We start from the raw sequence: 12,660 nt of genomic DNA, 5'->3' as shown, positions 1-12,660 counted from the left end.
TACTTGGCCGGTCTTGGGGCTCGGAGGCCGCGGCCTCTCTTAGGTCCTCGCCAAGAATGCCATGATTAATGTTAGTCATTGAGGCCTTTTTTCTGTTGATGATGGGGCTTGGGCGATGTAAAGGATCGAGGGACTACTCTGTCAAGGAGAGAAACAATGCCCTCGTTTGTAGATATTGAAGTAAAGAGACCGCAGGTGAGGATTAGGTATGTGATTTTTCATGTTCTATTCTTCTGGAATATGTCTATAGCCAATCAAGTAAATCTCGAGCAACGTAATTCTACTCTAATCCGGCCGTTCCCGAAGAACGACGATCACCCTACTCTATGATTCGAGGCCCTAGGTTAAAATCCAGGCAAAATAGTATAGTCAAGAGCCAAGAAAAGTATATCGAGCATACCAAGATGTCTAGAATCCGGCTCGGAACTGGAGAAATCGAGTCATGCGTTGGATTCCGATCTATATAAATCGCCATCCAGGCCGACTTCCATATTCATACATTTCTTCAGTTTACAGCTTCTGACCTCATTTGGCAAGAAGACCATAATTTCAACATGGGCTTTCATTTCAATACATGCCTTGTCTCAGCTTTGGCTGCCACGGGCTATGCCTCTTCCTTGATCCAAGCCCGAGCATCTAACAACACGTCATATACCAACTCGAACGGGTTGAAGTTTAATAACTTCAATACTTCGCTGCCCAATATCACCCTTCTAGCGACAGGTACATATCATCCCTATGATACACCAATACATCTAGCTAATATTACTACAGGCGGCACCATTGCCGGCACAAGCGACGACAAAACCGCCACAGCAGGCTACGAATCTGGCGCATTGTCAATCACCAAGCTGCTAAGCGGAATCCCAGAGATCAGCAAAGTCGCCAATGTGGCCGCCGTCCAAGCGACAAACGTCAACAGTGGCGATGTCTCCTCAACCCTCCTCCTAAATCTAACCCACACTCTCCAAACAACCGTCTGCGATGACCCCACCATGTCCGGCGCCGTAATCACACACGGCACAGACACCCTGGAAGAATCAGCCTTCTTCATTGACGCAACCGTAAACTGCGACAAGCCCATCGTCTTCGTGGGCTCGATGCGTCCTTCCACGGCCATTTCCGCCGACGGCCCAATGAACCTGCTGCAGGGTGTGACTGTTGCTGCCGATGAGGACGCCACGGGGCGTGGTGCGCTCGTTGTGCTGAATGACCGGATCGTTTCCGCTTTCTTTGCGACGAAGACGAATGCTAATACTGTTGATACGTTCAAGGCGTATGAGCAGGGGAGTCTGGGAACTATCGTTTCCAACACGCCGTATTTCTATTACCCTGCTGTGCAGCCGAATGCGAAGCATGCTGTTGATGTTTCGGATGTGGATTCTGTTCCTAGGGTTGATATTCTCTATGCTTATGAGGATATGCGTGCCGATTCGTTATACAGTGCCGTTGAGAATGGTGCCAAGGGCATTGTGGTTGCTGGCGAGGGCGCTGGTGGTATTTCCACTGACTTTGGTGATGCTATCAACGATGTTGTTGCTAAGCATGATATTCCGGTTGTTCTGAGTCATCGCACGGTTAACGGGGAGGTTCCTACTGCTGATATCACGGGAGAGAACAGCAAGACTCAGATTGCCAGTGGGTTGTTCAATCCTCAGCAGTCGCGTATCTTGGTTGGATTGTTGTTGGCTGAGGGCAAAAAGGTCCAGGAGATCAGGAAGGTCTTTGAAAAAGCTACCGTTGCTTGAATGCTTTCTGGAGGGCTTCGGGTCAGCAAAATCTTAAATAGCGTAATCGGATGCCTGTAATAGAAAAATAGAACTTGGAAGGATTCATGAGATGCATTAATGAGTTTGTGTTCTTCATCCTTGAAGCGAACGTAGAAATAACTCTTGTGGAAATTGTGGTCGATTACAAAAAGCAAAGGCAAAACGTGATTCAGTCTAATAAGCCAGGTCGTGTCATGCGTTGTTGCTAAAGATATATACAGTCAAGGTGCAAAAGGGAAAAGAGCGCCATGCCCGAAAGGATGCGGTCTAATGTAATACCAGTACCCGCGGGCAGAGGTAATAGGAACAAGTTCAGAGTTCAAGGTTTCCCTAATTCGAGTTCTTGTGGTAGGAACTGGAGAGTATGTACCGAAGAATTGAATAGGAATATACTGGACGGAGAGCGGAGGACGAGGTGCTCTTCTAGAAGAACCAATCGTGGCGGGTGATTAGGTATGGTCTCTTGCTGATATGGAATTCGTTCCAAATGTCCATTGCCAGGTTGAACCAAGAGAGACAAGCCGGTGAATGTCGAGCGAGGCGGAGAATCCTATGACGTAGCACAATCTGAATGCGCTTAGATCTCAATGGCGCTAGAGACACCGTTGGCGTGGGAAGCATCGGCATTTTTCTTCTGAGCTTGAGACAATTCAGTCAGAGTACTGAGCATCGAGTCCCGAGTCGAGGTTGTCAGTTGATCTACGTCGGCCGATGTCAAATCCTTGGTCAGGATTGGAGGCAAGACTAATCAGAAATGATCAGTGGGGTTCATTTTTTTTAACTCAGAGAAGTGGCAGACCTTTGATCTTGATAGTTCCAGCATTGAATCGCCACACTCGAGGTGACAGAATGTGGGAGTAGTTCTCCGCCACGATAGGGACGATTGGCACACCAGCCTTAACGGCCAGATGGAAAGCACCCTTCTTGAAGGGCAGAAGAGTAGGCTCATCAGAGTAACTCCGAGTACCTTCAGCAAAGATGAAAACACTTTGGCGGTGGTTGCGCATTTCATCCGCGGCACCATCAAAGGCCTTGAGGGCCGTTTCGCGGTTGGCACGGTCAATGAAGACAGTGCGAGAGAGGGCCATGAACCAGCCCAGGAAGGGAATGTTCTTCAGGGACTTCTTAGCAGTCACACTGCAGTAAGGCGGGAAGATACAGCCCAACATCAACACATCCAGCTCAGTTTGGTGGTTACCAAGGAAGACAGCCGGACGGGTAGTGAGGTACTCCTCGCCCTCGATGACCTCGAACGTGACACCGGTGGTAAAACGCATCAACCACTTGAAGCTGCGCCCTGTGGCCCACTGTGAGATACGACCATATCCAACTAGTCGCAGGCAAATTGAAACCACCACGCCGTACGCGGCAGCGACGAGGAGGGAGCCATAGGATGCGAGACACCGGGCAGCGAAGGCTGCACGGGGAACTTTCTGACCGAGGGCGAAGAGGGAGGCTGTTACTACCACAAAGGAGCTAATGCCTGAAACGATGTAGGAGCCAAACGACATGGTGACGGTTTGTTGAGACGATGCTGGGGGGAAAACATGTGGTCAGAGCGGATACTATAATGACGAGTAAGAGACATACTTCGGGAGAGAGAACAAACACCCCAGCCCAGGTGTATAATTCGAGAAAAACAAGGAACAAAGAAGGAAGAGATACAGCTTCAAATGCACTGAGCCATGACTGTGGGGAAGAGCAAGTCGGCGTTGAATCGTTTTTTTGCCCCGAGGCCGACTCACCGCCCTGGTGCAGATGACGAGGTCACGCGGAAAGTTTGCAGCTTCAATATGTTAGGCTTAAAGGAATAGGTCACATTTTGCCTAGGGAAAATCATGAGACCAAATGCATGAAGAAGCATGGAAGAATAATGAATTATGCAAGCACCCATCATCACATCCGTGCCAGAGAAAATCGTCAACTAATGTACAGAACCCCATGCTTGATGCCAGATGTTTAAACCTGGAAAAGAAAAACTCCACAGTGATGCTGTGCAAAGAGGCCTTCAAACGCCGAGTTCATAAGAGAGCATTCCCATGTGGGAACAAAACAGAAAGACCTGGGCCATCACAGGTCTACGCTATGTCCTCATCCTCCATCTCATCTTCATCCAAGGATTCCATCGCGTCCTTGATGTATTGTGCAGCCTATGAGTGAGAGTCAGTGAGATATTCATAAGTCACAAATAGTTCTTTGCTTTGAACGTACCTTTGGATCCAAGTTCAAGGCAGCAGTGAAATGCTTGATAGCATTGGCCTTGTCATGAAGCACTTTATACAGCTTTCCTAGTAGATAATGCACATTTGCCTCATCTGGCGCCATATCCTTGAGGACCTTCAGTTCTGCCATAGCGAATTTGAATTCGTGCAGCTTCATTAGAACTCGTGCCTTGCGGAACCGGGCCAAGACTGATTGTGGAGCCAACGTGGAGGCTCTACCGTAGTGGACCAGGGCTTCCTGGGGGTTGTTCATTTTCTCCAAAACAAGACCAATGCAGCAGATTAATACCGCATTCGTGGGATTGATACTAGCGGCGTTGCGGAAATGCTGTTCAGCAAAGTCAAGTTTTCCCATTTTATCGTACACTGTTCCCAGTCCGTACCAGGCGTTGTAGTGTCGATTGTCGGCGTTAATGCCGTTTCGATAGGCCTCCAATGCCTTGTCATATTCCTCGTTGGCGACATACTCGTGTCCCTGTAGAGTGAAGGCATAGGCGAAACCAGGGTCAATCATGGTTGCACGCTTGAAACATTTCAAGGCTTGGTCATGATCTCGTTGGTGGGAGAAAGAGTTGCCAATGGCACACCATGCCTGAGGTGATAGACGGTCGGATTCGAGTAATTGATGTGCCAAGTATGCTAATTCAACATCGCTTTTCAGATGCCATAACACAGTTGAGTAGATTTCCATGTCTTCTTGGCGAGAGGGCGCCAGCGTTTGAACCCTGTTGAAATATTTGGCAGCTTCTGCGTATCCCGCTTGCTCAAATTGAGCCCGTCCAAGTTGAGCAAGAACCCATGAAGTCTCGCGCTGACCTTGAGAAAGTAAATTGAAGTGGTGGATAGCCTCTTGACACTTGTAACGACTCAATGCGAAATGCCCACATGCAAGCTTATTGAATAGTCCCAAAAGCCAGTTCAAAGACTCGAGCTCTTTTGTTTTCTCGGCATTTTTTGGTAACGGAGGAACCGAGGATTGTGGCGGCATTGTTCCAATACGATGGTCCTTGCCATCGTTGTCGGGTGCTTCCATGGGCTTTCTGTTACCACTCACGACACGACCCACTGTAGGTACAGTTCCAATTCGTCCTCTTGACTGGGCTCTTAACTTCTTCATTTCACGGCCGTCTTTTCCAGCAAGTGTACTGTGGAGTGTACTGTTAGAAAGTTTGCTCGTGGTTGGCTTTATTTGATTAAACAGGCGAACGCTTCGACGCTGAGGAGCACCTGGTTCAATCGGTTGTGATGGAGGAGGGGGTGAGCAACTTGCCCAGAGACTGTGCGCTTTCGTTCACCAAACCTGGGAGGTGGAGGCGGATCTCTTTCCATTGTGCCAGCGGAATACGCCTCTGGATCTGTTCTTGTTTTGTTTTTGGGCCTGATTCCTGTTGGGCGCATTCGGGGTGGAGCTTGTCCAGCTTGATCTAAGCTCATCGTCTGAGCTGGGCGTATTTTGCGGGCCGGGGCCATAGGTGCATCCCATGCTGATTCCGGATCGGTGACCCCGTTTGCTATGCGGAACTCTTCAGAGCCACTGCTCTGTGCTCCGGGTGTTTCCATGCCATCTTGAAATACTTGCTGCGCCACAGTAACGGAGCTGCCATTGAACTTTTCGAAAAGCGCGGAGCTTCCAAATGTGCCTTCCCCGTCGCCGCGGGAAGAGGGGACCATGAAAGGATCTGATACAGGGTGACCAGGAGGCTGCATAGGAAAGGCTTCTGCTGCGGGAATATTGTCTGGTACTGCGGAACTTTCATTTGGTGACGAGGATATCATTGCGAGAAGTTCTGGGCTGAGTTGATAGATGTTGGGGACTCGAATGTTGACGCCTGGTACCATATGAGACAGAATTCAATCCAGTATCTGAGATGAATACATACCTGTTTCGCAAAGTCCTAGGAACGCGTCCCACATGAATGGGTTCAGCTTGAGTGCCTCAACGTAACAGTCAACTGCCTTGTTCAGATCTTTATGAGCATGCCAAAGCTTTCCCTGTAAGCTAAACACGGCTGCAGCATCCGGGAGATGTTGCCGCTGTGTTTCACTGTGCTTGTCTGTAATTTCATTAGCCCTCATTTCGATCACATGGACAAGCTTGCGGAGGCTTACTCCAATGGTTCTGAGTTGCCCATAGATGCTTGCTGCGGTCCAAAGCTGCAACACCGTCCAAGTATTTCTCTAGATCCAAGCAAGCTTGCGCGAAAACATAAGCGCAACCAGCGTGTAGGCCTAGAGAACCCGAAGATTGGCTGCAATCAAATGCAGCCTTCACTTCACCATTGTGTAGGTGACAGAGCGCAAGTAGATATTGCGCCTCGTGGGATCGCGGTTCGAAAGCATGAAGACGACCTGCCAGGAATAACGCGTTGCGAATTAGGTTATTATCGAGTTGGTAGTAGATGAGGTGCCGTAACTGGCTGGCGACATGTCCCGTGGACAAGGCCATGGTGAGGGGTCGGGCAATACGGTATGCGACAGCGCGCGAGGGTCGGTTCGTGGGAGAATCTGTCGAGGTTCAAAGTAGTGATGCGATTGAGAGATTTGAGGGTAGTTGGCCCATCAACCTCCAGCGCCTTCCTTGGAGATGTCCTCCGAGACGCGGGGAGGAAACAACGACGCGATCGAGTCAGTTCTGACGTGAGTTCTGGAAGCGCGAGCGAACAGTCCATCAACGCCAGAAAGACATGAGACAGCGACAAGTCCAATGGTCCACGGACTGCTCTGAATGCAGGTTATCGTTGACTGGGCTCGGGAAGACAGGCTTGGAGTGAGGAATGTAAACCAAATCCGGAAATGGTAGGATGAGGACAAGTTAGATAGTCAGCCACGAGGTAAGATCTCTCTGGGTAAAACCAGAAAACTAAACCTCAGAGCAGGGACATGTCAGCTCTCAAGAGGCAGAAAGTATGAAGCTTCAACCTTTCTTTCTTGTTATTTTGGTCTCGAGAGGCCTTTGTCGATTCTGCCGGGCGGTGAGGGCGGCGAGGGTCGTGGAGGGCAACAATCGTCCGATGGACTGCAGCTGTCATGCGTGTCCCCTCCTTTTCCCTTCAGCCTCGTTCTTCAATATTGAGTGGTTTTGAGGCATTAAGTTTGCTTAGCCGGTAAACAGGGACATCACATATCCTGAAAAACTTCATCCATATCATCTTGTGAGGAAATTGGTGATCGCATTCAAGCATGGCTCAGGTATGTACCCCAATGCCCGGTGGTTCTTTGCTTCTGCAGACTCTCTGTCAGCTTTGCTCTCTGCATAAACACGATTTGACTTTATCACAGAAAGCTGCCAAAACCCTGGCGACCCGCAATGGCGCTATTCTCAACCGCACTCATCTGATCTCGGCGGCATTGCACCTGCTTTTCCTTGTGCTGCACTTCATGTTCCAACGGCCTCGCTCCTTGAAGCCATACTTCTTCTTGGCTGTTCCCACTCTTGCAATTGAATATTATCTGGACCGTGTGGGCCGGCCTCGTTACAACGAGGACGGTTCCTTGCGCTCCGCTGGCGAGGATCTCAATGCCACCGGTCTAACGGAGTACATGTGGGATGTACTTTACTGGACCCAAGGGTGTATCGTTGCTGCCTGTCTCTTCAATGACCGGGCTTGGTGGCTGTGGGTGGTGATTCCTTTGTACTCCGCCTACGCTGCCTATACCACTATCATGGGCGTGAAGAAGGGATTCGCTGGAATGGGTGGTGGCGGCGAAGAACCTCAGGGTGATGCTCCCAAGAGCAAGACGCAGTTGAAGAAGGAAAAGAGGGGTTCGACTATGAAGTACAGGTGATTTGGGCTTGAATCGGTAAGATATGTAACTTCAACCTCGATAGATATTGTGCGTGTCAGATTGGGACTCAATATCATCTGATCAAAAAGTTGACCTGTTCAAGAAACTTCACACGTAGATGCTTACAGTGTCACCCTTGAAGTATTGAACAGCATATATGATAGCATAGAAGCGAGTTAATCGTCACTGGTATTGTACCATTGTATAGTCTACATTGTCTTTGAATACGTTATATATATCAGCCTCAAGGCTTCAAAAACCCATCCATTGATTATGTACTACGCATAAATCATTCCAAGATCCTTTGTATTTGAATCAAGAAGCGAGGACAGAAAAACAAAACAACAAGAAAGGACCGAAATGGAGATAAGAAACTGTGCATATTGCAGATCATGAGCATGTAGTCGTCGTGACAAACTATATGGGGAATAATGCGTCGGAAGCCGCGCATACAAGATCATGCCCAAGGCATGAAGATCAATTTCGGAGCAAACTGTTCGAGTCCGAAAGAAGAGGAAAGAAAAAGAAATACATGATGCATGCCGTAACAGGATTTGAGTGATTCAACAAAGCCCACTTCTTCACAATTCGTCCTTGAGCGACGATGCAGCATTCTTGAAACTGCTTGTAGCATCTTCCACGTGTGACGCAGCAGTTTCAACTGCCTCAGATGCAACACTGCTGGCGCTTGCTGCAAGAACAGCCAACTGGGACTTGGCGTTTTCAACAGCACCGGCGAGACGGGCAGTGGCGCTTTCAACTGCGTTGGGCTCTTCACCATAGATGGCGGCACTGGCCTTGGATTGGATATCCTCAATGGCGTCTTTGGCGACATCAATGTAACTAGATTCCTTGCCATATACAGCGCTGCTCACCTGAGCAGATGCTGTCGAGTAAGCGTCGGCCGCAGCATCTGTGGCCTGTTCGAAAGAACCCTTAGGAGTTCCGTAGATCCCGACACTGGCCGCTTCGACAGCAGCGTGCAATTGATCATTGGCATTCTGCATGATATCCTCCATGCTTGGCATATCGGAGATAGCCGCAGCAGCAGCCGATGATGCGGTTTCATATGTCTCACTGATATAGCTAGAAGCAGAAGAAACAGCGGCCGTAGGGTAAGGCGTCTCGTATGCAGCTTGAAGCTTGCTCAAAACACTCTCAGTGAAAGACGGCTGCTTGTCAACGATCAAATCCGAAACAATTCGCTGCACTGCTTCAAAGTGCGCACGCTGGTTATTCGCCACTTGTTGAAGATAGGGTGTCGGTGCACCATAAATCTGCTCGCTAGCCTTGGAAATTAGATGCTCCCAGTTCTCGGATGCTTGGCTGGAAAGAGACTCTAGAGGCCCTGGGGTGGTTCCATAGAACGCTGAGCTCGCCGAGGCGGATGCCAACGACAGAGAGGCAGAAGCCGCGGAAATTGCTGCGCTGTATCGCGAAGAAGCGTCATCAATGATACCCTGTGCTTTACCATCGTCGGCCGAAGAGATGACGGAGCTGGCCGAAGCAACAACAGCGGCAAGGCTGGCGGAAGCCAACGAAGAGACTTGCTCATATTGAGACCCGGCTTCCTCGATGAGTCCCTGGAAACTTCTAGGAGCCGGGGTTGGCGTGGGACCGTAAACTGCATTGGATGCAGTAGAAACAAAGGCAGTATAGTGATCATGAGCTAAGCCGACTGCCTCGTAGTATCGACGCTGAGCATCGAGCACATAGGGCTGGAAGCCAGAATCAGTTGTTGGCGATGCTGTTGCCCGTGCCTGAGCTAGTTGCTCAGAGGCCAGGCTGATTCCCTGATGCAAGCGTGAGGAGGCGATCAATGAGATCTGGGCTAGAGGTCCTGCAGAGGATGGCGCGGGAGTAGGTCGAACAGCGCGAAGCTTCGACTCCAGCTCTTCGGTAGCATATTTAACCGACTTTGAGTAAGCTGCCTCAATAGAATCAAGGAGCTGGGAATGAGCGGGAGCGCTAGACTGGGCCATCTGGCCAAGAACCTGAGACTTCGCGATGTCATAGAGAATCTTGGCTTGAGCCGTAGAGTCAGCATATGCTGAGCTGGCCTCGCCTACCAAAGACTGAATGACCGGTGTTGGAGTACCGTAGATGACGGACGAGGCACTGTAATTCAAGACTCGATTAGTGATAATTCAATTATGAATGTAATTTTAGAGGGATATTGGATAATCTACACTACTTACGCCGCTACAGCCTCAGTGTACTTTTCAGAAGCAGCACTGGAAACCTTTTCAGCGGGACTCAAAGGAGTTCCGTAAAGAACCTCAGATGCGGCAGACCATGCATGAGAATACTGGTCACTGGCGAATGAGGCTGCCTGCTCGCCAACGCCAGGAGTCACAGAAGCACCGTAGATAGCCTCGCTCACAGCTTTGCTTGCTTCGGCGTAAGTGTCGCCAGCCTTGTTCGCCAGGTTATGCAAGGTGTCTGAATCCTCGTCATCGAGGATGGGCTCTCGGTAAGAGTCGACCTCAGCAGCTGCAACACCAAAGGCTGGTCTCGCAGAAGGCTGATCCTCAATTACAACATCATCCATAACGGATTCAACATCATCATCAAGATCCTCTTCTTCGGCAACAACCGAGTGTGAAGATTCGGTCTCCGGAGTTTCATCCATGTCCTCCATAGCATCATCCGTGATTGACGCGGTTTCTTCCTGGCTAGCAGATTCAGAGGCCTCCTCAGAGGTCTCATCGCGATCCGAATCAACAGGGATAGGTTCCGATTCTTCGGGCTCCTGCTGAGGCTTGGGTCTCGGAGGCGGAGAATCGGTTCGAGTGTCAAAGTTGTCACTAACTTCACGAGCAGCAATCTTCCAGAGACCCACATCCTTGAGTCTAACAAGCTCCTTGGCAGCCTGTTCGGCCTCTTGCATGCCGCTGTCCAATATGTCATTTGCCACGGCTCTGGCCTCGGGCACCGACTTATGTTGTGTGCCGACCTCCTGGATCTCGTTGCGCCAATCTTCGAGTTGGGCCTTCAGGGCATGGTATTTCGCCCAATCCTTGTAGGTGACACCATCCATCCATGCCCAGCGCATACCGATCTCTTGTAATCCTAGATCACGGATGCTATCCAGGACAGCTAGAGTGGAGTCAACGGCAGCACCCACCCGACGCACAAGTTCTTGGTCGAAAGAGGTGGACCATTCCCTGAGTGCATGAGCACGATCTCTCACAGAGATAGCGGAAGTTCTGATTTCTTTGACCAGCTGATCACCTGTCGACTCCTCAACCTCAGGGGCATCCTCCTCTGGCATTGATTCCGCCAGGGCGTTGATACGGCTTTTGATGGAAGAAATTTGTTCGGCAGATACTGATTGAAGCGCAGTAGAAAGGCTCTGGCCGTGACTCTTTGCACTGCTCGCAATGAGCGCGGAAACGATTTCTTCGATGCGCTCTTCGAGGTCCTCAATACCCTTGTCAGCTGCGAGAGAGAACTTGGCCTGCCATCTCTCAAGATCCGACTCAATCTTGACACGATCTTGCTGCGCTTGCTCTGTTGCAGAGAGAGTGGGTTGAACAGGGGCTTCGGTTGTAGAAGTGGAAGAAATAGTGCTCGTGGTCTGAGCTGGCTCCTCGGTTTGCGTCGTCTTAGAGTAAACAGGCTGAAGCGAAGAGGTGCTATACATAATAGTTAGCAAAATCAAGAACTCTATAGGTGACGGTAGGGTTCAAAATACCTGTCAGCTTCCTCCACAACAGCACGAAGGCGCTTGCCTTCTCTGTAGCTCGCCAACCGCTGGCCTATCTTGACCAATTGAGGCTCTACCTGCTCAGAGTACAGGCCTGTGACATGAGGCCATAGCGAGCTGTTCGCAAAGTAGACCACGGAGGACCAGGTATAGCGCGCACCGGGCACAACATGTGTTGTTAGAATTCCCTGACTTGTTGCATAAGTCTTTCCGATAAAAGGCTTTGAGCGGGTGTAAAAAGGCACCAGATGGTCCCAGTAGATAGTCATCGCAGCGGAGTTCGCCTTTTGATAGTACGGGGAGACCACAGTTACACTTCGCTGGATATATGGGTCCACCTCAGCCAGATAGAGTTGGTTCACCTTATCCCGAACAGATTGTACTCGAGGTGTGACTTGAACCCGCCATTGCTCGGCGCCGTAAATTTGGGCCTGTTCAAATGCCGGCGCACCGTATTTCTCATAACCAGATTTGGCAACTTTCGACGTCGGGACATAAACTCGTTCATTGAAGATCTTGACATAGGGGCGAGCCTGCTCAACGTAAGGCGCGGCGTACGTATCATAATATGGCGTGACATAGGGTTCGATGTGCGAACGACCGATCAGGTAAGGCTTGCAGACGCGCGGCGAAGAGTCCGTGAGTTCTGCGAGATTGGAAGGGCACTGTAGGAACGGAGTTAAGAGGGCATACCAGATGCAAAGTCTAGAGTAGCAGACATTAGTCGAATGTGTCCTGTGGTCGTGGTCCTCAGTGCGGGTACTCACCTCACAACGAGTCCTATTGTCCACCGGAAGAAACCCTTTCTGCGCGGCTTCACCTCCTGTCGCCCATTAGGTTTGACCGTAGTCTCCGCAACGTGTCCATTTTCCTTCACAAGCATCTTGACTGTGGCTGGCTTTTTCGAGTCCAGCGATCTCCTTGAAATACGTGAGGTCGACCGCCGTAATTTGCGTAGGGCTTGCCCTTTCCACGCGCTGAGATGTCGGCTCAATAAGATATTACACCTGCATTGGAGAGAGGTTCGCAGCTCAAATGTGTGGCTTTGGGCGATTAAAGCTCGAGTCTGAATGAATCAAAGCAAATGAGTATCTGCAGGCGGAATGCTCGCGTCGGTCTTGGCACTCGACTTTCACGGGCCGCGGTCAGATACATACCTAGGCTAGGAAGACAA

General features: G+C 50.1%; 5 protein-coding genes across 5 annotated transcripts; 2 read left to right on the top strand and 3 right to left on the bottom strand.

The window, feature by feature from the left end:
• Positions 1–554: 554 nt before the first annotated feature.
• On the top strand, positions 555–1,748 carry N7511_002656 (asparaginase ahrA; the record flags this gene model as incomplete). Its single annotated transcript, XM_057125081.1, has 2 exons — positions 555–723; positions 775–1,748. 2 exons carry the CDS (start codon positions 555–557, stop codon positions 1,746–1,748), a joined length of 1,143 nt encoding a protein of 380 aa, XP_056987240.1.
• A 598-nt stretch (positions 1,749–2,346) lies between these two features.
• On the bottom strand, positions 2,347–3,280 carry N7511_002655 (1-acylglycerol-3-phosphate O-acyltransferase SLC1; the record flags this gene model as incomplete). The annotated part of the gene is made up of 2 exons (XM_057125080.1): positions 2,347–2,513; positions 2,569–3,280. 2 exons carry the CDS (start codon positions 3,278–3,280, stop codon positions 2,347–2,349), a joined length of 879 nt encoding a protein of 292 aa, XP_056987239.1.
• A 567-nt stretch (positions 3,281–3,847) lies between these two features.
• Positions 3,848–6,437, bottom strand: N7511_002654 (anaphase promoting complex subunit bimA; the record flags this gene model as incomplete). The annotated part of the gene is made up of 5 exons (XM_057125079.1): positions 3,848–3,919; positions 3,981–5,148; positions 5,199–5,820; positions 5,872–6,045; positions 6,101–6,437. The coding sequence occupies 5 exons, from the start codon at positions 6,435–6,437 to the stop codon at positions 3,848–3,850; spliced, it is 2,373 nt and encodes a 790-aa protein (XP_056987238.1).
• A 734-nt stretch (positions 6,438–7,171) lies between these two features.
• On the top strand, positions 7,172–7,777 carry N7511_002653 (SND2/TMEM208 family protein; the record flags this gene model as incomplete). The annotated part of the gene is made up of 2 exons (XM_057125078.1): positions 7,172–7,180; positions 7,271–7,777. 2 exons carry the CDS (start codon positions 7,172–7,174, stop codon positions 7,775–7,777), a joined length of 516 nt encoding a protein of 171 aa, XP_056987237.1.
• Positions 7,778–8,358: 581 nt separating this feature from the next.
• Positions 8,359–12,369, bottom strand: N7511_002652 (uncharacterized protein; the record flags this gene model as incomplete). The annotated part of the gene is made up of 4 exons (XM_057125077.1): positions 8,359–9,895; positions 9,976–11,415; positions 11,475–12,191; positions 12,254–12,369. The coding sequence occupies 4 exons, from the start codon at positions 12,367–12,369 to the stop codon at positions 8,359–8,361; spliced, it is 3,810 nt and encodes a 1,269-aa protein (XP_056987236.1).
• Positions 12,370–12,660: the final 291 nt, after the last annotated feature.

The sequence above is a fragment of the Penicillium nucicola genome, assembly GCF_028828085.1.
Source record: "Penicillium nucicola strain IBT 29836 chromosome Unknown utg000002l, whole genome shotgun sequence".
Lineage (NCBI taxonomy): Eukaryota > Fungi > Ascomycota > Eurotiomycetes > Eurotiales > Aspergillaceae > Penicillium > Penicillium nucicola.
This window is presented reverse-complemented; position numbering and strand designations above follow the sequence as displayed.